The following is a 25,692-nucleotide window of genomic DNA, read 5'->3' on the forward strand; positions in this document are numbered from 1 at the left end:
ATAGGGCAGTTCCTAGGCCTTCCTGATGGGGTGAAGATTGAAAGGAGAAATTCTGCACAGTGCTGAAAAGAAATCAAACCATTTTATGGTTTGATAAAAGATATCCTTAGCATCAGAAATAGATAACTGTGACAGCCAAAGCAAGGCGTGACTGGCAACGCCACATTCATTTTGTTAATACTTTGGTACAGGTAGCAGAGTATTTACAGAGGGTTACTAAAAAGAAAGTGGTAGATAAAAATGGTATCTGCTGAACAGAGAAGAGGAGGAAACAGTGCAGTTTAAGAGCAAAGATCTGAGGAATCCGGTGAAGAAAGAACTATCCATTTATTAAGCAGAAAGAAGTATAACTTATTCAGGAACGAAGTCAGGAAGAACAGGAGAGACTTAAAGCTCACCAACACATACATTATGCTTTTTTTATCTAAGGTCCTGTTTTTATTTTCATCTATGGTAGTAATGTTTTTCAGAATAAAGTCAGCCTCCTAACTAAGCAACATCCAACTAATAAACTATTTAGTCTGAATGGGCGCCCTTTTTGTTAAGTGTTCAGCTTGTGTGCTAGTGATTTAGGCAGGGTTTTCACCAATGCAATCTTCCTAAAATGTGATTGCTGAACATGTAATGCATTTCAATGGCATTACATTCTATTTGCATTTTTATGCAAATTTGCTTCTGAAATTTTTCCCATTTTAAATTCATATGACGGTTCTGTTTACTCTTAAGTGTGTTTTGAGACGATAGGCGGCACCTGGTCATTTGTGGTTTTGCATCCATGCCAGTTCACGGAGGGTGTCTCCGTGAACAGTGTGCGAGCCGCCGATCGGAGCTCGCACACGTAATGTAGACACGCGGGGAAGAAATCCCTGCTGTTTACATCAATACGGCGCTGCTACGCAGCAGCGCCGTGACGGAGATCAGCGATCCCTGGCCTCTGATTGGCCAGGGATCGCCGTCATTTGATAGGCTGAAGCTTGTAGATAGACTTTCAAAAAAGTATGTCCCATCAAACACTGGGGCTGATTGGTCTAATTAAAGGCTCATTTGTAGCTGCAGCCTGTGCTGTTGAGGTGGAAAGACTATACAATGTACAGCTCTGCCACCAGTTAGGCAGTGGACACAATTGTTTTTCAGTTTTCTGCAAATGTTTTTGTTCTGCATGCGTCTTCTGTGTGTTTGTATGCAGAAAAATTTGCACTTTTTCACAGCTGCTATTGAAGTTGATAGAGAAAATTTACAAAATGAGCAGAATTATCCTGCCGGATATCAGGTTTGAACTAGCCTCCATTTAAATTAGTTTTTCTGTGCAGAAAATGCACATGAAAACAGTCAAGTGTGTCCCCTGCCTTAAGGTTAAACACAGAAAAGAGAAAAGGTTGAAGATTATGCTGAAGTCACGGAGGCAGTTGAGAATAAGCTATGCTGGCAGAAAGGCTGGGTGCACACATAACAGAGCGTGAAAGGTTGCATTTTCTGTCATGTGCTGGTTTTTTGTGTGTGCGCTTTTACTGCGTTTGCGTCAGCGTTTTTTTCGCAGATGCGTTTTTCAAGCGTTTTGCGTGCGTTTTTATGCGTCTCGGTTTTGTATATACAAAACACATATGCGTTTTGTATGTGTTTTTCATGTGTTTTTCAATTGCGTTTTATGCTAATCACTAGGAAGACAACAGGAAGCGGAAATACATCACAAAACAATTTTAAAAAAGCACATAAAAACGCATGTAAAACGCGCAAAAAACCCATACCATCGTTTTCCCATTGACTTTCATTATATGCGTTTTTGAATATTATGCAACAAAACCTGCGTTTTTAAAAACGCATTTTTGAAAACGCATAGAAAACGCATGTGCGGTTTTTAGATGCGTTTTTTCCTGCGGCTCAAAGACTTTCATTAGTGGCAAAAACGCAGCGTTTTCCGCAACGCTAGCGTTTCTGCTAAGTGTGCACCTGGCCAAAAGGTAAGGTACAGAGGTCTAACAGGTGCCATAAAACTAGGTATCATCTTGACACTACACTCTGATACTACGTACAGACCATGTAGCAATATCTGTAAAATATTCAAAACCTGTGGCAAATAATGCAACACAGTATCCAAACTGATTCCATAGCAATCTTCCAGAACTTGTCAAAAGATGCTTTCCAAATGCTGTTGCTGCTTGCATAATTAGATGAAGGCAGTAGTAGGCTTTGTTTGTCTCTGGGGCTCAGTGACAGGTACTTAAAGGTCCACTATTGGGTTGTACAATTTAATACACATGTGCATATACATACTCATAAGAAGTACATTTCTCCCAGAAACTAAAATACACTACAAATGACTTTTCTCCTATGTTGAAAAAATCTGACAGATCTGCAGGTTTCAGGTTAGTTAATTTCATCATAGAAAGTCGTATTTGTAACTACTTTATATTTAGGTCCCTATATGTAACTAAAGTAATAAATTCATTTTCCTGAAATCTTTTAAAAGGAAACCTATCCAGAAATGCGGAAGTTGAATTATTGTTGTTAAAGAGTTAGTGGTTCCTATTTGTTCAGTAAAGTGTTGTAACGTCTGTCAGTCAGCAACTCACAGAATACTGAGAAAGCGTAACTATAACACCCCAAGTCAGCACCTTTTCCACCTCACAGGTTCCCTTTAAGCCAGACGTGGTAGATTCTGAAACACAAAGCACCTTTCCTCATTTCATAAACATATGCACACACCTTTGCAAGCTTTTAGCTACAGCCCTTGCTATTTATACAGAGCTGCAAACACCCCACAGCACTAAAGCACATAATGTTATACAGTGTGGATGATGTTGGAAATTTAAGAATTTAACACACCTGCAGGAAATTCATAGAGGATTTATCTAAAAATGTATCTGTCCTTTTTCCTTTGAGGTACCCACAGGCACACATGATTATCCTGACATATCTGCAATTTCATCAAGTCTGAATGATGCTTGGGAAGCCTGTGGAGAGCCAGACACAGCAGCATAGGAGCAAGAATCACAGCAGCTGCCATTGCTATCAGGCCTGCTCTCCACTGGCCCCCGTAATGCCCTCCTTCAGTCTTGCTGCAGGTGATGAGAGCGGGGGAGCAGGCTGGTAGTATAAAATGTAGCCGCAATTACATTCGCTAGTGAGGCAGCTCAGGAAGTGAGATCACCTTTTGACTTCAAAAGGAATCATTGCAACACTTATACTCCGCTGAGGCCAGATCACCCAGCAACTGGGGTTGGAGAGTACCATGCGTGGGGTATTGAACATGGCGCTAAGCTACCAATCATTATAATGACAGCACATATTAGCCACAGGCACAACTACAGACCATAAAGTCCCACAGAAAAAAAAAAAGATCAAGGCCTTGGATATAGCACACTTTAATAGCCTCCACCTTTACACCACAATACTGGTATACATGGTGATGTAGAGCCGCCCATTATTCTTGTAGAATCTGTACATACTTCACTCACACTATTACATCAGATTCATTTCCCTCATCGCTACACAATGAATGTACAGCGTGCACTGCAGTTTCTGGGCTAAATTGCTACCAGGGTGAGAACGTTATTTGTGATGCAGTATTTAGCCCCCTAGTAATTGTAGCCAGGTATAGGTGCCCCCAATATTGGTATACTGGTATAGGTTCCCCCAGTATAGGTAGCCAGGTATAGGTGCCCAAGTATAGGTAGCCAGTTATAGGTGCTACAATATAGGTAGCCAGGTATAGGAGTCCCCAGTATAGGTAGCCAGGTATAGTGCCACCAATATAGGTAGCCAGATATAGGTGCCCCAATATAGGTTTACAAGGTATAGGTGCACTCAGTATAGGTTACTCAGGTATAGGTGTCCCAGTATAGGTTAGCCAGGTATAGGCGCCCCAGTATCGGTTAGCCAGGTACAGGTGCTCCAGTATAGGTTAGCCAGGTATAGGTGTGGGGGGAACTGTGGGCACACACGGTTCCTCGGTGAGGGGGGTCTGACTCCTCTCTCCCTCTCCTTGGGCCTCTCTTCATGCACCCCTCTCCATTTAAGAGATTTATGGTCAGCAGTAGCGATTGCTTACTCACCTTCCTGGATTCATGCAAAGATCACGTGCCACTCGGCTTGTCTAGCTAATCAGGAAGTAGTAAGTGACGCTGGAGACAGAACACCCTGGCGCCTCTTCTCTTGGAGCCTGGAAACTCAGTAAACAACCACTTCTGCTGCCCATACATTTCTGGAATGCAGGGGGGAGCACCGAGGGGGGCCCGAGGAGAGGGAAGGAGGAGTTGGGCCCCCTCTCCCGCAGCTGAATCCCTTTATGCCCGCTGTTTCTCCTCCCTCACGGCGGCCCAGGCACCTTTAGAAATGGGCTGAGAGTGTGTACAAGTGTCTGAACGCTACAGGGTCAGGGAGTAGGGACAAATTAGGACCCTTTGCTCTTGTGCTCGGAAGTACACTTACTGGATGTAGTTACACCTCTGATGATTGCTCTTCTGTAACCACAAGGGGTTTACTAACCCTGCATAAGCTGCTAGTTCAGGACCTGCATTTTTACTGGTACATATATAGATGGACAGATAGAAGGATGGATGGATGGATGGATGGATGGATGGATAGATAGATAGATAGATAGATAGATAGATAGATAGATAGATCTCACTGAGCATATTGTCATAGGTTATTTAACAAGTTCCGTTCATCTGCCAACATTATTATATGAGTAAATACATTGATAATTATTGCCAAACGATATTTTATTTGTATATTAGTATGCAGTAGTTTTGTTCCCCCACCATTTATTAATCTTTATTAGTATTTAGGAAAAAAACAATAGAAATGCATACACTTACAGTACATTAAAATCATGTGGCAAGGTAAAAGCAAAAAAGGCAGTGAGATTTCATTGTCCAAGAATGTGTGGTACTTAGACTAAATTGGTGTGGTAAATGCAATATACACTACAAGTCAAAGCACTCCAATTTTTCCATATTTTTTTCTTGAAATTCAAGCAGTTCAAGTCCAATCAATAGCTTGAAATGATACAAAGGTAAATGGAGAAGTGCCAGAGATTACAAAAACGGAAATATTACCAAAACCGGAGAATAATGTATGTTTTGGAATTGTACAAAGTGGCCTTATACAAGAAATAGTTTAACAACTTACAGCTGTTCTGCAGCAATGCAAGGCAATCCGGCCTTGAAAGTTGTTGCTACCAATTTCTACAGGTGTACCACTTTTTCCTGATTACTTACAGCCCCGTCTGCTGTGTTGGAACACACCGTGGTATCATAACCTCATGAGAATTATTTAAACATAGGGGGCAGTATAAATGGGATCAGTCTGTGGGTCTCAGTTGGAGGCAGGTAGCGACATATTGGGCCGCTATTTGCACGGGGGTCTCCATTTCAACTGTGAAGAAGACTTTGAGATGCAGGTTTGACAGGTCAAGTTGTAAGAAAAAAGCCATTGCTAAGACTGCAGAATAAGAAAAAGAGTCTAGCCTGGGCCATAAAACACCAAAAACACCAAAAATGGACTATTGAAGACTGGAAGAAGATGTTATAGCCTGATGAATCAAAAATTAACATCTATTTCTTGGTTTATCACACAGGATTTTTATACACATTGAGAGGCAATAGGATGGTTCCTCAGTGTGCGACAACAACTGTCAAAAATGGAGCAGAAAGTGTTATGGTCTGTGGCTGTTTTGCAGAATCCAGAGTCAGTGATTTGTACAAAATAATAGGCACCCTCAGTCAAAATGGCTAAAATATTCTGCAATGCTATGCAGTACTCTGGTATGTGGCTGGTGGTGGAAGAAGGAGAGAGAAGAGAGCGCCTCTATGGTGCAATGTCTTTAATTCAGTTTGCAAATTGCAAAAGAAATGCACCTACAGCTAAGATCACATAAATTTGCAACCATATCTCACATGCTCAATGTTCCACGCCACGGACGTCAACTGTGGTCAGCGGGGGACATCAACAAGGGTCTGTGGTAGGTCTGGAGTCCAGGCAAGCTCCTTGTGGATAATGACACACGCCAGTGTGTCTTTGTCAAGTCAGGAACCTGTTCCGCTGTACGTGCATTTCTTTTGCAATGTGCAAACTGAATTAAAGGCATTGCACCATAGAGGCGCTCTATTCTCTCTGCTTTTTCTGATACAGACACTTGTCAAATCCCACCGCTGAGAGAGCTGCACTGGATGCTGATGCTACCTTTCCTCTTTCATTGTTGGACACTGGCATTGGAGTACTGATTTACTTTGGACATAATATCCTTTAGTCCTGGTTGTAACACACAGCGCGCATATAGTTATCTAATGTGGCTGGTGGTGCCTGGTAGTTAGGAGTTCATCCTACAGGAAGATAATGAGCCAAAACATAAGTCCAAGCTATACCTTCTTTCGGAAAAAAAACAAGATGGTAAGCATGGAGTGGTCAGCACAAACTCCAGACTTCAACCCCATTGAGCTTGTTTGGAATGAACTGGACAGAGGAGTGAAAGCAAAGCAACCTGCAAGTGCTACCCATTTGTGGGAACTTCTGCATGTACAATATAAGCACATCCGATAAAACATAGACATTTAGACAAGTGATTTTGAAGTGTGTGTAGGTAAGTAAACATGGCTCCTTAGTCATAGCTTAACCTTTTGGGGACGGCCTCCATGAGATCCTATGCTGCACTTGTGGCTGTTCTAGTCTGATGCGGCATAGGGATTACACCACCCGCTGTTTCTGCTCCCGACGTGATCGTGCACACCCTAGGGGGAGATTAAGCTGTCATATGACAGCTAGCATCTCTCCTCAGTGATCATCAGCCATTGCATATGGCTGCTGATCACATGATCACTACGACGGATCGTAGTGATCACTTTGACAGCTGCAGTGGTAAAGAAGAGGATCCACTCACCTCTCTGCCATTCCCGCGATGATCGGCGCTCCCCACCACTCTTGCCGGCATCTCTGCTCCCTCTGACGTCAGCATCGGGTCCTGGCTTGATGGCGTCATCAAGCCGCAACCTAGAACTGAGCGGCAGTAGGAGCAGAGATGCCGGCCGGAGCAGAGGGGCCCACAGCGGCTCATCGCTGGAGCCTGGAAGGTAAGTGAAGGCTGCTGGTCGAAAGGGGGGACATCTGGCTTAAGGAGGGACACCATGCCTAGCACACAGAACTGGGGATCTGGCTGCCTGACCCCCCCCCCAATGCGCCCCCCCTCCTATGCAAAAACGCCTGGTCCTTAAGGAGGGTTAGGCGGCCGGTCCCCAAATGGTTACATTTAAAGAGAACCAGAGACGAAGCACCCTCATGTATTTTATTACATTTATCAGTGGGAACATGACAGTAAACACCTACCCTGCTTTTAGTTTTATTCTTCTCAGTCTAATCTATCTGTTATCAACTGTGATAAGAATCCACCGACTATTCAGTCGAGGTTTGACCTGGAATCATTATAACTGAGTCACTCTTCTGTGGAGTCTTTTCAAGCCCAAGCCTTCCCCCTCCTGGCTCAAATTTCATGCTTTACATACTGAGAGCTGTGATGACATGGGAGGGGCTGCTGCTGCAGGACAAATCTCTGTCTAACAGACAAGTGTGGCTGTGTGATCTGTGTGCTTTGTCTGTGCAGCCTGTCATTATTATCTACTGTATGCAGTTTCATTACTATGAGATACACTTCCTACAGGCAGCCACAAAGCATACCAGAATATGAAGTTGAAAGCACACAGATGAAAGCCTACAGCAGCCCTGCTTGTCTATAGTCTCATATAGCCTAGACAGCTCATCCAGAACACCTCATAACCTGGAAGCAGAAGGAATATGAGTCGGCGGCCATATTGGATATTTCCTGGAGCAATAATGGATAAAAAGCACTCAAAAAGGCACACCAGAGTGGCGAAATTATCGGGTAGAGCATTTATTCTTTACAAGCTATCAACTGATATGTTTATTTTGTGTGAATCGTTCATCTCTGGTTCCCTTTAAGCTATGACTAAGGAGCTATTTTTGCTCCAATACTCATGAGCTTTTATTGCTGAGTGCCCATAGATGTTGCAATAAAGATTGGACTTTTATTTGATCGAATGTAGCGCGTTATCCTTTCCTATGCAATCTTTGATGGCACTTTGATTCCCTTCTTCTGGTTGGAAGATTACATGTGTGGTGTGGTTGTATCAGCCCTTCCCTTTCTTCCACAGTGATTTTGAAGTGTGTTGATAACAACTTAACTACATCACCTCCCCCGGGATGAGTAACTAAGTCTCTGTAAATTCCCTCTTACCTTGCAGGGGCATAGCTACTATGCCCCTTCCCACCATGCCCCCTCCAGCCTTCCCACGTGCTCCAGTGCTTGTTATCGCCACCAATTGTTAGAGGGGAGATGAATGAATGGGAATGCAGTTCCCATTCATTAATCTCTGTCCCTGTATGAATGGTAACAGGCATCAAAGAGAGGCCACGATCATTTGTTTTATTACGACGGAACCCATGAACATATTACTTCCTGTATAGCGTACTATAGAGACGCAATAGGAAGTAATGCGTGAGGACATCTTGTGGCCAAATAGTTAAATTACCCCCGGCTTGCGGCAATATCACGTCCTCCGCCGTCACTCACTTCCTGGTGACCAGGAAGTGAGTGACGGTGGAGGATGGGATATTGCCGCGAGCCAGGAAGGTGCAGCGTAGCCCAGCATAGGCAGCGGGGGAGAGCCCGTGGAAAAAACTGTGCCAATTACATCTGGGAACATGTGAGGGAAATTTTTTAATAAAGTACCAATGTTTTTAAACTGGATTTTGCTATGAGAGATTTTTATTTGAGGTACCTGGAATATATGGAGTGTGAGAACTGATAGTGGAACCAGGATCCTGAGGCTCCAAGGCTTCCTGGGCATATGCAATACTTGAGCAGTCTAGCAGTGGTCACTGCTTAATCAGTGAGTTTGATTCCTGGTGGGTGCTATCTGGTGGTAGATAGATGAGAACTGTTGACATCAGAGGCATTGGTGATTTCAAGTTCCAGCAGTGAAAAAAAAATGAACTGTTTAATTTAGTTTGACTCCTATGAAGTATTTGCCATACGTAGTTGAACGCGCACTCCGGGGGGACATTTTAGATTTTAAAGAGCCCGGAGCGCTTCACAACTTTATGATCTTATCTCAACATGTCCCTCGCTGTTTCTTGTTTCTATAAAGAGGAACTGTAACTACGAAGTGAACTACATCACAATCTGTAGCTAATACCCCCTTTTCCATGAGAAATCTTTACCTTTTCTCAAACGGATCATCAGGGGGCTCTCTATGGCTGATATTGTGGTTAATCCCCTCCCACAGTGTGATGTCAGCACCTAGGTACTTACATCATACTATGGGAGCTTTGCTGCATTGTGGGAAATAAAAGCTATTTGCAAGTGCCATAAAAGCAGTAGCTCCTTCCAGACTTCACCTGCCAGCAGTAAAGATGTTGCCATGTGATACATTTCAGAATATAAATCAGGGAGAGAAAAGATTTTACAATGGGCAAGCACTGACTAAATCATTTATAAATAATTTATTGTAAAAATTAAGCACTTTTTCATTACATTATTTTTACTACAGTTCCTCTTTAAGGTTTTACTGCAGGAAAGTTCAAAGGGTAATTAGCGCTGCTCTGTTCATAGTTTAAAATACAGAGTGTAGTTAGTAAAGTGCAAATATTAGAGAAATATGTTATAAAAAAAAGCTATATAACTGAAAATAAAATGTAAGACTCTTTTTTTTTTGCTACTAATGTTCTATGAATTATCCGTACTACGCATTAGGGATGGTCGGAATGCCAATTTCCGATTCCGCGGTAAATCCGCATTCCGTCAGGTACTGATTACCGATTCCGCCTTCCGCTACCAATTTCCGCATTCCAATGCGGAATTTCCGCCGGAAATCGCGGAAATTCCGCCCGACTTTAACATCGATTTTCTCAAAAACTATAAGGTCTTTTTGAAAACTTTTTTTTGCATCTTGTTCAGAAGATTCTGTTTAATAAACCCTGACAATTTGGTGTTTCTAGGACTTACGGTGGCTTTGCTATTAACTGCTAAAGTCGGCGGATTTTTACTGTAATGTAAAATGCAGAAAATAGGCAGATGCAGATTTTCTGCATTTTACATTACAGTAAAAATCCGCCGACTTTAGCGGTTAATAGCAAAGCCCCCTTAAGTCCTAGAAACACCAAATTTTCAGGGTTTATTAAACCGAATCTTGTGAAAAGTTTTTGCATTTCCGCGGAATCCGAATGAACATCCCTACTACGCATACAATTCATTATATCATAATTTATTTTTTTGCTTCAGTGTCATTTTAAAGCAACCTATTAAATTGGGTCCACTGACTGTCCACTTGTATGATGCTAGTCTGTGTTCTATTTGAAACTCTTATATCCAACCAGCAGTGTATGATGCCAGGGGTATAACATTGAAGCATCCCCCTCCTGCACCAGCGTATGTGTCATTCGGCCGCCGTTGAGCTGGATACTGGGTGAGCCAAATGACGGCTCACACTGCTGCCACTCAAATCCCCGGTGGCGTTAAATACCATTCCCCCTTCCAAATTGTAGCAACTTGTAGGGAGATGTAATTCAGAGTCTGAACACAACTGAATCGGTTGACTGGAGAAGGTAAAGCTCTGCTGCAGTGTAGATAACTAGAATAAGCTGAGCAGTTGAAATGTGTAGGAGGAGGTTGAGCAGCAGTGGAGATGTGAAGAAGATGCAGTACAGATGTATAGTAGGAGGCTGAGTAGTGGAGATTTATAGGAAGAGGTTGAGCAACAGCATAGATGAATAAGAGGAAACTGAGGAGCGGCAGAGATAAAGAGAAACAGGTGAACAGCAGTGTAGATGAGCAGGAGGAAGCAGAGGAGCAGTGGAAATATATGGGTTGCAGCTCATTGGATGTGGAAATAAATAGAGAGAGGCTGAGTAGCAGATAAGATGTACAGAAAGAGACAGGAAAAACATAGGAAATGGCTGAATGGTAGTGGTGATGATACATGGGAAAATCTGAGCCAGTGCAGGAAACTTTGGGAGGCCGCATAGACCACAAAAGCAAGGGTTGCTTCCTTGGTAGAGATGGCCCGAACCTGCGATATTCGGTTTGCGAACTTCCACAAAAGGTTCGGTTCACGCAAACTTTCGCGAGCCGCAATAGATATAGACTTCAATGGGGATGCGAACTTTGGAAACTACAAACACTTCTGCTGGCCACAAAAGTGATGGAAAAAATGTTTCAAGGGGTCTAACACCTGGAGGGGGGCATGGATGAGTGGGATAGACGCCAAAAGTCCCGGGGAAAATCTGGATTTGACGCAAAGCAGCGTTTTAAAGGCAGAAATCAAATTGAATGCTAAATTGCAGGCCTAAAGTGCTTTAAAACATCTTGCACGTGACTTCCGGTTCCGGCGCCGCGGGAGATGGAAGCATAAGTCCGGAGCTCCGTCTCGCCCGATAAAAAAAAAAGAAGTCTTCCCTGATCTACACCGAGCCGCTTTTTTCCCCACCTATGTCGGAGCAGCAGGAGGAAACAATGGACAAATATGTCCTTCGAGGACCACGCGAGAAACGCCAACCGAGGCAATCCAAGCAACGGCAGAAGCCCGGGCCTAAAAAGAATGACGCGGACACAGAACCGGACGCCTCGGACACTGAGCTAGACGAAATGCCATACTCGACACCCACAATAGACTATGCTCAGTTAGCACACGAGGTAGTCAAACTGCTGAAACCGGAGCTCACTGCCACAATCGCTGAGGTGATGGAACAACAGCTCTCGCCCATTAAAGCGGACTTAGCTGCTCACGCAACACGAATCACCCACGTGGAGTCCCGGATTAACTCCTTAGAAGAGAGGCATGAGGAAACAGCTATTCGGGCACAAGCCACACAGGCAAAGCAAGTAATCATGATTGACAAAATCGATGATTTAGAAAACCGCTCAAGACGCAACAATCTGCGGGTGATCGGCATACCAGAGTCGGTCAAACCCGCAGAACTGGCTCAAATATGCTCCACTGCTATACCGGAGGCTTTGGGCCTACACACGAGCTATAAAGTAGAGCGGGCGCACCGTATGGGCCCGCTACGCCCGAACAAGAAGTTACCGCGCCCTGTGATAGCCCGATACCTGGACTACTCCGAAAAAGTTACTGTAATGCAGGCCTACAGATCACAAAAGACTCTGGAGGTCGATGGTCAGAAGCTATTGCTCTTTGCAGATTACTCGGCTGAGGTGAATCGAGCTAGAAAGGCCTTTAATAATGTATGTCAATCACTAGTCAAGCGTAAGATACGCTTTGCCTTGGTCTACCCAGCCGCTCTCCTGATCTATCATGATGATGGCAAACCTGCTTCCTTTACATCCCCATCTGATGCGGATACCTATCTCACGCAGCTAGCCAACTCAACACCGCCGAGACCATCGCAATCTCCAGCAAAAGGCTCCACTGACGAACATACTACCTTTACTCAAAGTAACGAGGGGAACATCGCTTCTAGCCAAGATTCCAATGCCTGGGACGGATGATACCGGGGAACCCAAGCATAGGGGAAAATATCGGTGACTATGAAAGTCTTTTTTGTTGGTCCTCTTTCTTAAAAAGGGATAGACTCTTTTTGTGTTTTGTTCTTTTTCTGTCCTCTTTTTCAATTTTTTGCCTTTTTCTTTATTATTATCGATATTGATAACTTAAAATTGACTTAGAGAAACCTTTTCACAATAATTATATAGCTAAATATGAACATCCGGGCGATCACGGAAAGATCCGATGGTGGGGCACTGCAACTGGATCAGTACCCCACAGAAATGCTCTCACGCAGAAAGCCCAACCTATTTTTGATACTGGTTTGTATTATACTATTGCTGTTTTCTTCTATAGGATGGGCCAGGTCTCCTGTGGAAAAAAGGGAGTCACTACGATATACAGGCTATTTAGGAAAAAGGAGAAAACTGAATGATTATAATGGTGACAGGGAAGCCAGTTCACCTCTGGCCCCTAGGATCACCACTTTCTTTAGCATTCAGTTATTGTTAATGTTTAATGTTTTAATTATGTTTGGTTCCCATCGGCCCCACTGGTTGGGGGCCCTACACCCCCAAATCCTCCCCCTGATTGAACCCCTAAATCACTCTTCGATAACCATCTCCGCCCTATCCTTAGGGCCGTCTGTCTGCTGCTGGGACAGCAGATGGCTCTATTCATATACTAATACATTGCTTCCTAATCCCTATGATGTAGTAGATTTACTGACATGAAAATTATAACTTGGAATGTCAAGGGCCTCCGTACCCCTCAGAAGCGCTCAAAGGTCTTACGACACTTAGGGAAAATGAAGCCAGACTTGGTACTGTTACAGGAAACCCATTTAAGGATCCATGAATTTCCGTTTCTTGCTAAGATGTGGGTGGGACAGGTTATAGGGGCACCCTCTAAAGAACGCAAAGCTGGTACATTGCTTCTAATTAACAAATCCTTTAAAGGGAAAATCCTCTCCCATGATTTCGATGACCTAGAAGGTAGATGGCTGAGAGCTGAGATCCAGTATGGCTCTCATAACCTGACACTATGGGGTGTCTATGGCCCCAACGCTAATAACTCCTCTTTCCTGGCTAAATTATCAAAAGATATAAATGCGAATCATAGTCATACAAAATGTGTACTAGCAGGAGACTTCAATGCGGTGGTTAACCCGGAGGAGGACAGGCTGACCCCAACCAGAAAGGTTAATACGCCTTCAACCCAGGACAAAAATTTAAAATCTTTCATAGACACCACAGCTCTCATAGACGCATGGCGTCACCTCCATCCTCTAGATAGAGACTTTACGCATTATTCTCATGCCCACAAGTCACATTCGAGAATAGATATGATGCTACTCTCTAGAAATATGATCCCCCACCTACAGGACCTGACTATCAAACCGATGGTGATATCAGATCATACACCAGTCTCTATGGAACTACGCTTAACCTCAGTCAGACCTCCAAGCTGGCGTTTCCCGTCATACCTCTACAGTGATGAACAACTGGCAAAAGACATAGTTATGTGGTGGAAGGATTATCAAAATAATAATAAGGAACATAAAAGTCAGCCTGTCCTCTTCTGGGAAACTGCTAAGGCGGTTTTGAGGGGCCAGATACTGGCATATACTAGCTCATATAAGAAAAAAACCTTAGAAAAATATATGTCCAACTGTGAAAAAGCACGAGCCTCCTACCTGACCTTTAAAGAAAATCCATCACCTACCAATAGGGATCAATGGATACTTGACAAAAGAAACTGTGATTTAGCCTTAGAAAGGTACGACAAGGTATATAGAGCCTACGGCTCTGCAAAATATTTCAAATGGGGCAACAAGTCAGGTAAATTAATGGCCAATTTAGTAAAATCACGAAACTCTCCACCCTCTATCACACAGATTAAAAACTCCAAAGGGCAACTGGTTGGCACTCCTGAGAGAGTGGCGGAGGTATTTCTCCAATTTTACAAAAACTTATATTCTCCACAATCTTGCTCTGCAGAAGACCAAATAACTTTCCTCAACAGCGTAAAACTCCCCAAAGTCACTGAGGAAGACTTAGAGATCTTAAACGCTCCAATTACCACAGGTGAAGTTCAACTGGGAATTAAAAATCTATCTCTACATAAAGCACCAGGCCCTGATGGCCTATCGGGAGAATTCTTTAAACTATTAAAACCAGACATATCCGCCACACTCTCAGAAATGTATAACTCTATACTCACCCAAAATATATTACCACAAACAGCAAATGAGGCCTACATTAAGTTGATACCCAAGCCAGGGAGGGATCCCCTTGACCCGGCGGCCTATCGGCCAATATCTCTACTAAATGTTGATTTTAAACTCTTGTCTAAGATATTGGCCGATAGGCTGGCCGATTTTTTGCCCAATTTGATACATGATTCCCAGGTGGGATTTATACGAAATAGAAGCGCAGTTCACAACATTAGAAAAACCTTGGTGGCCCTTGAACACATTAGACTGCGAGGTTCCTCTTCTGGATCGGAGGCCTTCTTGGCACTTGATGCCGAGAAGGCCTTCAATAGCATTGAATGGTCTTGGATAATGAAGGTACTGGAATGTTTTGGGTTTGGGGGAAATTTCTACTCATACGTGAACCTTATGCACGTTAATCCTCAGGCTCGGATATCACTGACAGGAGCTACCAGTCAACCATTTCTCCTGGGGAGAGGAGTGCGCCAGGGTTGTCCTCTATCTCCACTAATTTTCAACTTAGCTCTGGAACCTCTGGCGCGCTCCTTCTCCCAAAACAGTATTTTTGAGGGTATACAGATAGGCCAACATAAAATATTCTCGGCACTTTTTGCCGATGATGTCCTATTATTTTTAGCCCACCCAGAAAGAGACCTAGGTAATACTATTTCTCATATACAGCTCTTTGGTAGTTCATCGGGATTTCGCATAAATTACCACAAGAGTGAATTTATGTTCCTCTCTCCCAAACAGACACCACAGGTATGCCCGTGGCTGGACTCCTTCAAAATTTCCTACCACAACCCCTTCATAACCTACCTAGGCATCAGAATACCTAAACAAATAGATCAGCTTTATAATTTAAATTACTCCCCCCTTATAAAAAAAATCACTAACGAACTACAGAACTGGGAATACTTGCCTCTATCCCTAACAGGCAGGGTCCACCTGATAAAAATGTTTAGCTTCGCAAGATTATTATACCCCCTACAAACCTTACCTATTTTGCTTAAACACAAAGATATAAGAACTCTTGAAACTGCTTTTACTCGATTTCTATGGAGAGCAAAAAAACCTAGAATCGCTCTGGCAAAGCTTAAAGCCCCTATTGAAAACCTAGGCCTCAATTTCCCAGATCTGAGATCTTACAATTTAGCCGCTATATTCCGCCACATTAGAGATTGGCTGGGAAACACTAACTATTATACCCCTACTATAATAGACCAGGAATTACTCCACCCCTACTCCCCCATTGGAGTTTTACACACCCCATTAAAACAACTCCCTAACCACATTAAGAAAAATGTCTTAATTCGAGACACATTAATTACTTGGAGAGAGGTCAGAAGGAAATATGGCCTACAGGGCTATGTTTCACCAGCAATGCCTTTTTGCAGACACCCAGGATTTGAACCAGGTGATATGCATAGGGTTTATATTGAATGGGGGGACAAAAAAGGGATAACACAATTGGGAGCTTTTCTGAGTCAGGAGGGATTTCTCTTACCTTTTGAAGAAGTAATGAGAAGACATGCCCTCCCCAGGGCTCATGTCTTTTACTACCTACAAATCCAGAGCTATGTGATGGGAATACTGGGGAGGGATGGATCAGTAGCATCCAATTCTCATTTTGAAGATCTTCTTAGTAACCCTAAAGCCAAGCAATCGTTATCGTGGCTATACAACTTTTTGAGAGACCCAAAAGCACTCTAAAAACTATTACCTTCACCTACAAAAATGGGCAGAACTATTAGAAATAACTCAAGAGTCCTTTTATGAAGGTGTTAAAAAGGGGTGGTTAGAAATCCGCAAAACCATAATAGCAGAAACCTGGCGGGAGATGTATTTGAAAACGCTTTATAGAGCCTACATCCCTATTCAAGGCCCATACAAACACGAGGGAGGGATTACTCTTACCTCATGCCCTAAATGCAATGACCCCAAACCCACACTTAATCATATGCTCTGGCAATGTCCTAATATAAAAATATTCTGGTCAACAGTACTCACATATTTCAACTCTCTATATAATATCCAGAGATCACCTGACCCCTTCTATTGCCTGTTTCATAATCTTCCCTCAACAGAAAAGGAAAAAGGAAAAACCACCTCGATTACTAAATGAGAGCATCTACTTCTCTTAGCATCAAAGAAAGCAGTAATGAAAAAATGGCTAGATCCATCTCCCCCCAGTCTACAAGATGTCTTAGCCCTTCTTGACCACCTCCTCCACATGGAAAGACTCAACATTGAAAGGCATAAATCAAAAACGATACAGATTTTTTTTAATACATGGCAAGTCTTTATTGAAAAATGTCATACAAAAGAGCAGATAGCCCAAATTATGAAACCGTTCGAGGAAACCACATGGTACTTGAAAGCTAAGATAGGGGGATATCTGGGAGGCCTAGAAATCTGAAAGTTAAAACTCGATTAGCCCTAATCCATAAGGGATAAAACATAGAGGGGATGGGAAAAGAATAGATCTGGAAACTAAAGATCGGAGAAAGGGGGGAGGAGGGGGGGGGGAGGGGGACCTGGGGAACCAGTTTGATGTTTAAATTAGTGTTAATAGGGTTAAATATTATAATACAAGGTGAAACACCAGAAGTCTGGGAATACACCACGTCGATCATCAATTGAGAAATCATCTATACTCAAGTGTGAGAAACTCTCTACAAAAATCTTTCTTTGAAAATTATGAGGACTATGCATAAGGGAATATAAATGTCTGTTTATCCTGTAAAAAAAAAAAAAAAAAAACATCTTGCACGTGTATACATCAATCAGGGAGTGTAATTAGAGTACTGATTCACACTGACACACCAAACTCACTGTGTAACGTAGTGACGGCCGTGCTGGACTGGTGCGCACTGCGGCGATAGCGGTTTTCAAGCCTATATGATCGCAGGGCTGTGGTAGCTCAATGATAGAACAACAGTAACTGTCCAGCTGATCAAATTCGGTCTGTCCATAATGAAGCAACGACCTTATTATCTTCTTGTATGTAGGTAGGCATAGGTAGGTGCCCCAGTATAGGTAGGTAGGCATAGGTAGGTGCCCCAGTAGTTAGCTAGGCATAGTAGGAGTCCCAGTATAAGTAGGTAGGCATAGGTAGGTGTCCCAGTATAGGTAGTTAGGCATAGGTAGGTGGCCCAGTAGTTAGATAGGCATAGGTAGGAGACCCAGTATAGGTAGGTAGGCATAGGTAGGTGCCCTAGTATAGGTAGGTAGGTAGGCATAGGTAGGTGTCCCCGTATAGGTAAGTAGGTGCCCCAGTAGTTAGGTAGGCATAGGTAGGTGTTGCAGTATAGATAGTTAGGCAGGGCCTGGCTGGCACAGTAATAGCAATTACCAAGGTCCAGCTGCAACAGATAGGGCTGTATAATGCAGTGTCAGTGGGCAACTCACAAAAAAAAACACATCAGGAGAACATTAGCTCTCAGAAGAGCTGTTGAGGGGTGCTATTTTAGCAATAACAATCAGCCAGGAGCAAGCTAACAAGCCTACAAGAGCCTAACTATTCTTACCCTATGAGAGCCTGCCAGCAGCTGTCCCTTCACTAAGTAATGCAGGCACACGAGTGTAAATCTCACAAATCAGTTTCGCGAAGTTGGCATTGTATAATTGTAACACTATCAAACAAAAAAATTAGGCCCAAACAAGCACAGGTGTGGTTGTGTCATAAAAATGTCATGGTTACCAGAAGCAGCACCAACTGGTAGCTCTGTTGGCATCATCACAAAATAGAGCTCTGCATTACACATTACTGAGTAAAAAATGTTTCACTCTTCATGATTGGTGAATATTACATGGCAAACTTGACTGCCGATTTCATGATAATCTTGCTAAGCAAGATTGTGACAAATTTGCCGTGAGACCGAACTCATTTACCATATTTTTTGCTTCATAAGATGCACTTTTCTGCCCAGAAATGGGAGGAAAAGTTTTTCCATATTGGACCTGGCATCAGGTGTCCCCTGTCCCTCCACCTCTCCCCTCTGTCCAAACTACTGGTGATTTTTGATAAAAGAAGTGGCTGGTAAGTGTGCTGACACACTCAATTGTTTGTGGGTATGCTTAAAGGTATACCCATGAGAGGTGCTCTGAGTCCCTTTAAGGGATGCTGGGGATGCTTACAAAGGATCAGCTCATGTTTTAGGAAGGCCACCTGTACCAGAAGAATCACGACTCTGGACAGAAGTGGGAGAACATCACTGTAGCAGAACACAGCTTGCTGCCGAGACCTACTCCACAGCTGGTTTGACTTCTACTTTTTACCCAACAGTGACTTTAAGCCATGTTTTTCAGTAAATTACCAAACTATTACTACACGTGTGAAAAATTTGGTAAATTCGGGAAAAAAAGTCTAAAATACCGAATGCTGTATTTTACCGACCTGTTATTTTTTTTACCAAACAGGTCTTGAATTGAAGCCATGGTATCATACAAATTAAACTCACAAATCATTCACTGTGCCTCAGAACCATCGTTGAAAGTTATCTTTTCACATCACTGGACTACTTTTAAGCCCCCTTTCACACTAGGATGTTTTCATTGTGTTGCATTACCCTTTTTTACCACAGGGTAACCCTAAAGCAATGAAAACCCCTGGTGCATTTCATACCTACCGTGGTGTGATGCGATGCCCTGGAAGTATTCTTTCTGACGTGATAACAACAGCGTGTTATTGTCGAAAAACTGCAAAGATGTGCGGCGATTTGTGTCTGTGTCGCACATGCGCAGAAGCGTGTTTTGTTAATACACTTCTGTGCTATTCTGAATTTGACTACATAAAGTGAGCGCTAGAGAGCCTCACTTATAGTATGGCTTGCAGCTAGAATAGAGATTACCGCACATTGCCACAGTAATCTCTAAAGCTTATTATTGACACTACGGTGTGATAACCTATAACGCTGGTTGCTGGTGTGAAACCGGCCTCAATGAACGATGATAGTATGGTTCCAGTTACTTTTATCTAGTGCATGTACAAGGCTTTAGGTGTATGTGAATGGGCTTTTTCACATTACATAACGCTTGAAAGAGCCGATTTCCTGCAAGCGTTATGATCTGCGGCGTGATGTCAGGATGTTGTGGTGCGATGCTGATTAGCGGCGGTAGTTCTAAATCACCCGATGGGAAACGCAAGCGGCGGACGATTAAAAGCTCCTGGCTGCATCGTACTGCAATGCGCCAAAACACTGCGTTAGATGTGATAGGTAAAACAAAAGTCTATGGACTTTCATTTACCTTGGTTAACGCAAACTATTGACTTTGCATCAAAAACAACTCTGGTGTGAAAGAGCCAAAGGAAAGGGAAAGGCAAATCAAACTACTCTGTGTGAGAGAACGCGGAAAAGCCGCTGCGTGTGCTGCTAAGGAGGCGGCTGATTCTGCGTCCAATGCGGTGGTTTGCACGCGGAAGCGTGCGTCTGGTAACAGGGCAGAACGCGGAAAAGCCGCCGCATGTAACAACAGTAAGGCAGCTGGTTCCGCGTCCAGCGCGGCGGTTTGCATGCGGCAGCGTGTGTCTGGTGTGGCTGAGTCTGTTAGTGCACACAGGCTTAGGAATACGCGCGCGCGCGCTGAGAGGCAGAACTCTTATACTGGGCAAGAAGAGATCAGCTGATCATGCCGATCAGCTGACTCCAGAACAGCTTACTATTGGTTGATCAATTAGGGGTGGTGCCGGAGAGCACTACTCCATATATAGTTACTGCTGGCCAGTCTCAAGTTGTCTGCCGTTGCGAACACTACGTGGAAGCACTCAGACCTTAGTCAGATCCAACAGTGTGTTTGAACCAGGTGGACCTGGGAATTCACACTGAGCCAGATTACTTGTACTGTTATTCTGTTTATGCTTAGACTAGTTCCAGGGTGTAGAGACCACAGACCTCACACCCAAACTAGGGAACTTGTGTTATCTACCTGTTATTCTTCAGACTAGTTCCAGGGTGTAGAGACCACGGACCTCACACCCAGACTAGGGAACTTGTGTTATCCATCTGTTATACTTCAGACTAGTTCCAGGGTGTAGAGACCAAGGACCTCACACCCAGACTAGGCATTGTTGATATCTGTTATGACTGCTTGCTTTCCTGACTATCCCTTTGATCTCTGATTCGGTACCTCGCATATCTGATATTCCCCTGCCAGACCCTGCTTGCCTTGGATACCGAATCAGCCTTCTGTCTTTGTACTTTATCTGTCCGTGTTGCTGACCAGGCGTGCCCGACCTCGAGAGCTAGCTCTCCTCTTAAGAGATAGTCTCCAGATCAGATAGTGACATCCACCTTCAGGTGTCACTCACTCTCTGGTCCTTCCTATCTCCAGCCTGACTCCACCCCTTGGAGAGTCTCAGGCTGCTGGAAGGTTCCTGTGCCCTCAACAGCAGTATTCCTTTACTGCCTATGATCACCTGCTCAGCAGGTGCGTTACTCAAAGTACTACTGTTACACCAAACACTCAACATACCTATAGGTGTCCAGAGGTTAGCAATATATCTGTATTATCGGTGATTCTGCAGATCATCAATAATCAGATTCTCTCTGCGTGCTGACACCAATCGTTACACTCTGTCTGAATGTACTCATGTTCAGTATAGCCATTAAGTATGCTCATCAGTAGGATATTAGTTTATACATTCATATAGCGGACAAAAGAGATTTTTCAGTAACTGGGCTGTTCACTAGGGCTGTTTCACACCAGCGCTTTGAAAGAGCTTTTCTGATCGCCAGCGCTTTCCAGTGGTTTGAAAAGTACTTGGACAAAAAAAGCCTATAGGCTATTTCACACCAGACAGAATTGTTTTTTATTAAAATTGCAAAAGTGTTGCATCTAGAGTTTTGGAATGATTGTGATTTGGTAAGAACTTGTATAGAAAAGCAAAAGCACTGTGAAAATCACCTCAAAATCACATAGGAAAAGTCACTCCAGAATCACTAAAGTGCTTTGTGATTATCAATTTTGGAGCGATTTTTGGCAAGAGAATTTGAAGCTTATTTCACAGCGCTTTTGCTTTTCTATATTTTTTACAGTATCACAATTGCTGCAAAAAAGCTACACGGAGCAATTAAAAAAAACAAAGCAAACAAACACAGATCTCTCCAGTGTGAAATAGCCAGTTTGATTACATTAAGGTTCACACTGGGGATTGCAAAACACTAGCAAAATGACTAGCGTTTTGCAGAGTGATTGTTTTCTCCCTAGAACATAACCGTGATTTTTAAGCGATTGCTATTTTTTTTTAACATTTGAACCGCGATTGCTCCAAAAGCGCGGAATAGTCCTGCATGCACCGCTTTTGCAATTTCTGCAAAACACAAATTGCTGACAATCGCTGCATTGAGATCACTGCCATATACTATAGATGACACTAGTGTTTTTCAAAATGCTAGTGATCGTCAGTGATTCAAAGTGCTGCGGAAATCGCCTGAAAAGCTCCCTGGTTTGAATGGCCTCTAACCAATCGCTTTTCAAAACCCTAGTGATTGGAAAGCATTTTCGGTGTGAAACAGCCCTAACGCTGATATCATTACATATCTACTGGAATAGTTAGATTGTAAACTATTCTCAGCCGGCATCACATTTCATTTATCTTAAATAAATGTATATATGATCATTGCATAAGTATAAGACTTGGCAGTCTTTCTTCTGCATAGTCATGTAAGACTAGCTGTACATGTATTGCACCTTTAATAGTAAACAGAGAGAGGGTGGTAAAAAGAGTTGTGCAGTCCAGTCTAGAGTTTCTTGGTTGCTATATACTGAAAAAGTGACATGCTTCTCATTTTTGATAATAAATAACTGCATGTTTCCCTTGTAGCACTGTTGAAATATTTTTCTGTCAGACAGAAGCTCAGAGTGATTCTCCTCAGCCTGTAATATGTGGGCGGGGCCACAGCTCTCCAGCAAACAGTATTTGCATAATGAGCTTGCAGTGGTCATGTCTCTACAACTTTCTTAGTGGTTGTTGCACCTTCGGTTAAGTGAAACAGATGTCATGTGAAAACCCACATGCTCTGCCCTTCACACAGCCTGCTCCTCTATCCTTCGCTTCTTCCTCTTCTTTCCTATCCTGTCTCTGGTCTGCTTGTTGTGGCAGCTCACTTGCTTCCCATTGCATAATCCAGCCCCCCCCCTCCTCATCCGTGCAAGTGATCAGAAAGAAATCTGGAGCGGTGTCACAGAAGAGCAAGGGGAAGAAAGCTGTGCAGAGCAAATAAGCTGAGACATACGGTCAGAAGAGATACAGAGACGCTGCAAACGAGGGGAAGGGATGGTTTGCTCACTTGATCTGCAGCTCTCCGGCTCTATGAAGGGATTTGTCTGCTAACTGCCCAGGCTGGGATCTTCATGATTGCGCTGAGAGAAGTCTTGTCGCTGCCACCATGCGAGGTAAGGGGCTATAGGGGTGACTCAGAAGCTTACTAAGTGTCACTTCTAGTGACTTGTCCCCAGCAGATGCATAGGAGCCTGTGGTTCTGTGATTACCTTGTTTCATGCTCCCCTCTGTCACTGTGCATCCTACACTGTGTCATTGCAAGGTTTCCTGTGTGTACTGTACTTAGCATTGGTGGCTGGGAATGTATAGAGCAAAATAGGGCAATGCCACATCTGTACCTGGGCTGGACTCTTTGGCAAGTTCATGTGCTGATTGACTGGTGCACCAAGCGTCCAAGAGGTGAGCCTGGCACAGTGCTTGCTTTGTACTTTCTCCTACAATTGCTGAGCATTGTCTAGGTTGTGTCTCTCTACCAGTGCATCCCAATTGAATCAGGCACTTCTTCCAGGTCACTGGCATTATGATCTCTCCAAGCGGAGACATGTCCACTGGAGCGGTGTGTGAGTGCGAGCACTGGGGGGCTGGAGAGGATGCGCACCCACACTTCTCTTTACAATTAACACAAAACTCCAAGCATGGAATGCCCAGCAAGGATGGCTTGTTCTGCTTCTGGCAATTATTGCACTTTATAAGTAGCCTGTAGTTTATGCACATCCATTAAAGCCTAAATGTTGCTATGGTGCTGTGCTAACAAAAAGATAAAGGATGCTAACTAAGTCAGCAAAAAATGTTCAGTAGCTAAGGTGCTTGCAGAGAAGCCACATACACATGTATGGGCTACCTTAAGTTTACCTGAGTTAAGGCAAGCAGAAAAAAAAGTAAGAGTGAGTGAGTGAGTGAGTGAGTGAGTGTGTGTGTGTGTGTGTGTGTGTGTGTGTGTGTGTGTGTGTCTCTCTGTGAGTGTGTGTGTGTGTGTGTGTGTGTGTGTGTGTGTGTGTGTGTGTGTGTGTGTGTGTGTGTGTGTGTGTGTGTGTGTGTGTGAGTGTGTGTGTGTGTGTGTGTGTGTGTGTGTGTGTGTGTGTGTGTGTGTGTGTCTCTCTGTGAGTGTGTGTGGGTGTGTGTGTAGTATATACGCACACATACTATCACAACTTATAAATATGTACCTGAGTTCTGACTCAATAGAACCTGCAAATAAAGTAATAGGAAGCACAATGCCAGCTTTACTATGTATTTAATCTTTTTATCAACACTTTTGATCCACCACTCAATTAAAAATATTATTAGACAAGCTGATATATACATCAGTCTATCTATCTATCTATCTATCTATCTATCTATCTATCTATCTATCTATCTTCCAGTGTATCTATTTATCACTATAGCAAAACTTTTCTATGTACAGTACTTCTGATTTGTATCGGCTGTAAATGTGAATGTAAGTAAGTTGTTACAAAGTAACTGATATTAATAGGCACTTGCATACTGAAAGGGGAATCCTAGCAGTGGCATGATACTTTGGTGACATTTAGCAATCAGTTGTTTTTGTTCATTAAATTTTTACTGTAAGGCTCATAAAAGTTGATTGTATGGTGGCAGCAATCACTATTACCATTAGAATCACACTATTCATCAGAGCTGTACTGTTTTATTAACAGGTAACTTTGTTTTTTCAAGAGAGAACGTGCTGGCTCCAAATTAAATATCTTGGTCCCTCTCTTATTTATTCCCTACCAGCATGATCACAATAGCAGCTAAAGATGCTGATGTTGCACTTATCTCTGGAATAATGCATACAAATTAGTGTGAGGGTGCTTAGTTGAAGGGATTTTGAAGCAATTATAGCAATAAAAGGATATTTGGATTTCGTGATAATTGTATTTTTGTTGCTTGGCTAAGGGAAAAAAAGAACTTACCAAGAAAAGTCAGTTGCTACTGGTCATTGCACTTCTTGATTGCAATGATGTAACATGTACTACTGGTTGAATGTAAGTTTTACATTTGATCAATAGGACTGTAAGTATAGTATACTGCTTTACATACTACTATAGGTGATAAGAGACATAACAGACAGCATTGCAGACATGCCTCTCTTATAAGGGTATATATATATATATATATATATATATATATATATATATATATATATACACTCACACACGTGCACCTGTATGCTCATTTTAGTGTACTGTCACATTCAAGTAAAATTTGAACAGTTTTTGACAATTACTGCTTTCTGATACATCTTTCCATGCTCGCACAAATCTCTCTCTTTGCTGTGTGCAATCAAGTGGATTGTATCAAAAGCTTTGAACTTGCATTCATCCACATTTTGATCTAGGGCCAACATCAAGGATTTTTTTTTCATAGCCAGTGGAGTAACACATACTGAAGAAGGCAAAATGTGATACTGCTTGTTATTGTTCCTTGTATTGCATTTTGCCCAACATCAATCATGACAGTTTCTTTGGCATCAAAGCCAAGTGATCATGTCTGAACTGCCTTGAATAGGGATGGTGAGAGAGATGTGTGGCACGGTAATAGGTAGACATGGAGAGATAATGTATCTCATTTACACTTCTGGAGGCACCTGGTCTTATACTCTTTTGAACTTGAGGTAAGTTGTGTTGAAAGTTAAATGGAAGATCTTCACACTTCTCCGTCCAACAATCACACACTGA

At 42.9% G+C, this 25,692-nt stretch overlaps 1 protein-coding gene across 1 annotated transcript in view; it reads left to right on the forward strand.

The window, feature by feature from the left end:
• The first annotated feature begins 22,719 nt into the window (after nt 1-22,719).
• The window catches only part of RORB (RAR related orphan receptor B), a 312,638-nt gene continuing 309,665 nt past the window's right edge, over nt 22,720-25,692 (forward strand). The window contains exon 1 of the mRNA XM_068271414.1: nt 22,720-23,124. Within this exon, the coding sequence (XP_068127515.1) occupies nt 23,118-23,124 (7 nt within the window). The 5' untranslated portion in view covers nt 22,720-23,117. The remainder of the gene's footprint in view (nt 23,125-25,692) is intronic.

This window comes from Hyperolius riggenbachi, chromosome 1 (assembly GCF_040937935.1).
Source record: "Hyperolius riggenbachi isolate aHypRig1 chromosome 1, aHypRig1.pri, whole genome shotgun sequence".
NCBI classification, from domain to species: Eukaryota; Metazoa; Chordata; class Amphibia; order Anura; family Hyperoliidae; genus Hyperolius; species Hyperolius riggenbachi.